This window comes from Pteropus vampyrus, unplaced genomic scaffold, assembly GCF_000151845.1.
Source record: "Pteropus vampyrus isolate Shadow unplaced genomic scaffold, Pvam_2.0 Scaffold48, whole genome shotgun sequence".
Lineage (NCBI taxonomy): Eukaryota > Metazoa > Chordata > Mammalia > Chiroptera > Pteropodidae > Pteropus > Pteropus vampyrus.
In genome coordinates this window covers 1,961,344-1,966,405 of record NW_011888829.1, presented here as the reverse complement: position 1 = coordinate 1,966,405, position 5,062 = coordinate 1,961,344, and the positions used below count along the sequence as shown (strand labels likewise).

Genomic DNA, 5,062 nt, shown 5'->3' with positions numbered 1-5,062 from the left:
CTGCCAGGCCGAAGAAGCAACCCAGCTCAACTCGACTGCCCCAAAACACCAGGAATCGGAGAGTCGTATTGGATGTTTGCTGGTTACCAGGCACTACACTCAGGACTGGGGACCAGAAATGGGGGTGACCCCATCTCAGCCCTCCAGAGGAGAGGACGTGAATGCCAGTCCCCACCGAGCAATGCGTAGTCATATTGAGTGGATAGAGAAACAGGCGCTGAGAGGTGCTGGGAAAGGCATGAGCAAAGCTGGGAGGCTACAAAGGACATGAGGTGACAGCAAACAGCCTAACTGCGCAGGAGGCAAGTGGATTAGGCTGCACAGGCGTCCTGGGGGCAGACAGTCAAAGGCACCATTGCCAGCAAGAGCATAAATTCCATCGTATCAGCTTAGTAGAGTACTATTAAGGCCATTAAAAGAATAAAAGTATGAAGATCACAGAGCAGCATGGGGGAAGGTATGGTACATGAAAGGCTGTAGTATGTGAGGGGTTACAGTTAAGTGAAAAGCTGAATCCAAATTGTGGCTTGATTATAATAATGAAAAAATGTGGACGCAGAGACAAGGAACAAGAACCAAAACAAGTGTGTTAGAGAGCTATTAGAATGATTTCTTTTAACTATTGATCCTTGTTGTGTTGTTTTGAACGATGACGTAAAGCAAAGCATATTTAAAAATTTTCAACTTGTTTTTGAATTGCATTTCAATTATATTTAAAAGATCTCTCAACAGCGTCACTCCTGGTGCAAGGACTTGGCAGGTGGGGGGCGGGGAGGCTGACCTTGCCCTGCCCACACCCATCCAGACTTATGGGGAACATACTTGATGCTACATACAGAACGAGAGTGGTACCTCGTTCCTGTCACTCCAATGCGTGATTCCACTTTGGGGAGTAAATCCAAGAACATAAAGGGTTTGAGAAGATGAGTTTACCCAGAGGTAATACAGTGCCATGTGTAAAGAGAGACTGGAGACCACCCAAGTAAATGGTCAGCAATTGAGAACTAACTAGGCAAATTGTGGGGTATCGATGGGAAATCAGTGCTGTTAAAGGGTGCATCCCTGCTCCAGCTGTCTCAGCTCCACATCGGCTCCCTAGAATGAGGAGTAAATTGAAGACCTGTGCAACCTGATGTCTGGTCCCCCTGCATGTCACTTTATTTCTCCAGGCCTTGGTGACTTTTTCTGGAATGTAGAGTTGGACTAGATCTTTGCCAATTCCTTCCAGGGCTAGCCGTCTGCAATCTGTGACAGTATCCACACCCCTCCACTGCCCGCCCCCTCCTCACCTGGGTGTGGCTCAGCAGGGGGAGGGTGGCGTGGTGGGCTAAGCAGAAAGCCTGGCTGGCCTCCCAGGCCTCGGCCTCAGCGGAGAGGTAATAGCAGTGCTCCCCGGACCACAGCCAGCCCTGGGGGCACGGCCGGCACGTGGCCCCTGCAAGCGGAGACCACAGTAAGTCGCGAGTACATACGTTAAAAAATCAAAACACGGTCAAGTTTTGAGGGGCAAATCTGGAGGCATGGCACTGGTGAGCCTTTGGGTGGCAAGCAGGGTGGGCAGGGCCCCCGGAAGGCTGTCCAATCTGTGCTGTGGACAAAGCCCCGAGGGCTGACACCCGATTGCTTGTCAGGGCGCAGGCTGTATCCAGCAGGAAGAAGCAGCTTTTTCCTTATCTTTGCTCAGCAGGCCACATGTCTTCATGCCCAGTGGGGATGTCTCCTAATTCTCACACAGGTACTGTGAGGACTAGACACCCTGGTGGTGGGGCCCAGCGGGGAGGGGAGAGGATGGGATGGGGAGGAGGTACCATACCTGTTCTAGAGGCCAAGGCCACAATGGCGACTGTGGACACCGCCAGGAGCACGGCCATGACTGCCAGCGCCCAGCGCAGGGACTTCATGTACATAGGCAGCCCTGGGGGTGGGGAGGGGACAACCAGGAGACACGTTAGAAGGAGACCATGCCAACCACGCTCACCGACTTACACACCTGCATCACACCCACCCGAGTGGCCACCCCCTCGGCCCAGACACCAGGAAAAACATGGGTGAGAACTTCCTATTTGGGAGAAAAATGCCAGAAGATGTTCCATTTCTTGAATAACTGAAAGACCTAAGATTCTATTCAAGAAAGAGAACAAATAATTGGCTAACAAGCATTTATTGAGCACCTAGTGGGCCCTAGACTCAGGGTACAAATACACAGCCCTCAAGGAGCTAACAGACTAGGCAAAGGTCCCAAGAGACAAGACAACAAACGAGAGAGAACTGAGGGATAGATCTGCAGTTTATCAGACCTGGATTCAAGTCCTGACTCAGGCGTTCTTGGTGTCTCCCCATTTTAACCCCGAAATCACCCGCCTCTTCTCTCTCTCCAGGTTGCAGGAGGCTGCTAAGGAAGCATTGTGCAAGGAGCACTTTGCAGGCTGTAGAACACTAGACGGGTGTGAGCTGTCAGCAGCTCAAGGCTCCAGGGGACCAGATGGCTGGAATGAAGTGGCAGGGGGGAAAAGGAACTCTGGAGACAGGATGACATCCAGGCGGCAGGAATAGCGCAGGCAAAGGCTCAGACAGAGGACACACTCGAGTGCCACCGCCTGCCCTGCTGATGGTGCAACGCCAGGGAGGCCAGAGGAAAAACGTGGAGAATAAAACACAGTAAATGCTTAATCACAGCCATCGATAACCAGCTTTCAATCCGGAAACACACACCTGTCCGAAGTAACTGAGCACTTCTGAATCGTGAAATCAATTAGAAGACGAAGAGACCCTTTCCCTCCCAGACGCCTTGCTGCAAGGTGCCCGGGACCCACCCAGGTCTCAGGGATGAGGGTCAGGAGTGCCACATCGTCGGGGTGAGGGTGCTAAAACCTCAGTCATTGTATCTGTCAAAGTCTGAAACAGCAGAGGTAATTCTCCAGCAAATAGTTTATTGTTTTGAAAAACTGATTCCATTGAAAAAATCACATGGATGTATTAGTATATACCCACATTAGTAATATTAGTATTAGTAGTATAAATGTATATATGTGTATGGTACACACACAAAGAAAGAACACATTTCCAAGCTTTAATACATTTTCAATCATAATTCAACTTTAAAAGCATAAGCACTTATGAAATCCCCTTTTTCCTTTTGCATGAGAGAAAACCCTTCAAAGACGATGAACTGTGTTACATTGATACATGAAAAGTCAACATTCCATCTGTGACCTTTTGAAGCTTTTAAAAAAATACATAAAAAAATACATAATCTGCTTCTTAAAGGGATTTAACCCAAATTTCCATCGACTGATAAATGGATAAACAAAAGGTGGTATATCCATACAATGGAATATTATTCAGCCATAAAAAGGGATGGGGTCCTGGTACATACATGCTACAACATGCATGAGCCTTGAAAACACTGTGCTAAGTCAAAACAGCCAGACACAAAGGACTTGTATTACATGAGTCCATTTTCATGAAATATCCATCTGGACTAGGCAACTCCATAGAGCCAGAGAGTAGATTAGTGGCTGCCTGGGGTTGGGAGCTTGAGGGTGGGGGGTGATAGTTAAAAAGTACAGCACTTCTTTCTGGAGTGAAACAAATATTCTAAAACTGTGGTGATGACTCTAAAGACCGTTGAAGTCTATGGTTTTAAATGGGTGGATTGTGTGGCACATGAATTACAGCTCAATGAAGCTGTTAGCCAAAAAAGAGGATTTGAAAATGCTAAGAATAAAAGATACATAAATTAAGAGTCTTAAAAAAACAAAAGCAGAACTAAAAAGCCTGGGGAAGAAAAGGAAAATAAATCCACCAATCACTTTGGTAAATATAACTATTGTAACTGAATTCAGCTCTGACCTTTAAGAAAACAAAGCAGTAAAGAAACACAGTAAGTTACAATAGTCTTCACACACCTTCTTCCACACGTGGGGCTCCAATGCTGACCTTGGAAACACCTCCCCCCAGAGCCATCTGATCAGTACTTTGAGATGGTTAGGGCCATTATTTAGTAATTACCTTCAAAGCACCTGTGTGCCAGGTGTTGGAGTTTCAGTGAAACTCCCTTTCCATGCCCCCAGGGGTTCAGAGCCCAGGATCTTTACAAACAGGGAACAATAACTTCTGTGAGGCATGCCTCCATACGCTGCACAAAGGCCAGTGCCATTGGGAGCATTGAATCGGGACACGTAATCCAGCCTTGCAGACCAGAGGAGACGACTCTAACTCACACCTAAGGGAGACATATTCTCCCTCTGGGGATTTAGCTTTCCCCTCCAGTTCTGGCTCTCTGCAAACAGACTTCTCCCCTGGGCAAAGTGCTGCCACTGAGAATATTCTGAGTCTTTGATGCCTCGGCTGACACCTGCACAGTGCCTCTGGGACCCTTGCCCAAATAAGCAAGGGAAAAGACCAAGCAGTGATGTCTCCGTCCTCTCCAAGTGGCTTCTCTGTCGGGTTCATGAGGAAGGGACCGTGAAGCAGCTGGGTTGGGGCATTACCGCGTGGGGTTGGGCAAGGCGCGGAGCCTGTGCCTTGGTTTGCCCTGTCGAGGTAACCAGCTTGATCCCAAGTGGTAACGGCCAACCCAGGCAGAAACAACTCTGCAGAGCTCCTCAACCAAGCAGTAGCCCTCAGATCAAGCCTCAGACCGGCACTGGGAACCCCACGGTTCTTGAATCCCACATGTCCCAGAGAGCAGGCCCAAAGTGCCCAGCGCCAGCACACGCCCTGCAGTAGGTTCTGTCTGGCATCTCTGCCCCACCCGCGGGCACTGTTTCAATGTGGCAGTACTCCCTATCCATCCGTCCCCGAACCTGCCGCTCCTGACACCTCCACAGACATCTGACTCTGCTGACCACACTCTTCTAGACACTCCTTTGTCTGCTTCCATGCATCCTGAGTATCTTCCTACCACCTGCGTTTTATGTCCCAGTCTGTGGCTGTGGCCGGCTCTTCTTCCTTTAAGTGACTTTTCTACCTGGAACTCCTTAAAGTGCCCTCTTATTTATGTCTCCCACGCCTCTTCCCCGATTCCCCGTCCTGGATGGAGAACTGTCCTGGATGGAGA

At 49.0% G+C, this 5,062-nt stretch overlaps 1 protein-coding gene across 2 annotated transcripts in view; it reads right to left on the bottom strand.

Annotated features, from left to right (window-relative positions):
• KLRG2 (killer cell lectin like receptor G2) overlaps positions 1-3,920 on the bottom strand; it is a 6,401-nt gene extending 2,481 nt beyond the window's left edge. For both annotated transcript variants that reach the window (XM_023530286.1, XM_023530287.1), the window contains exons 1-2: positions 1,814-3,920; positions 1,290-1,435 (exon numbers count right to left, since the gene is read on the bottom strand). In XM_023530286.1, the coding sequence (XP_023386054.1) occupies positions 1,290-1,435; positions 1,814-1,907 (240 nt within the window). In that variant the 5' untranslated portion in view covers positions 1,908-3,920. The remainder of the gene's footprint in view (positions 1-1,289; positions 1,436-1,813) is intronic.
• Positions 3,921-5,062: the final 1,142 nt, after the last annotated feature.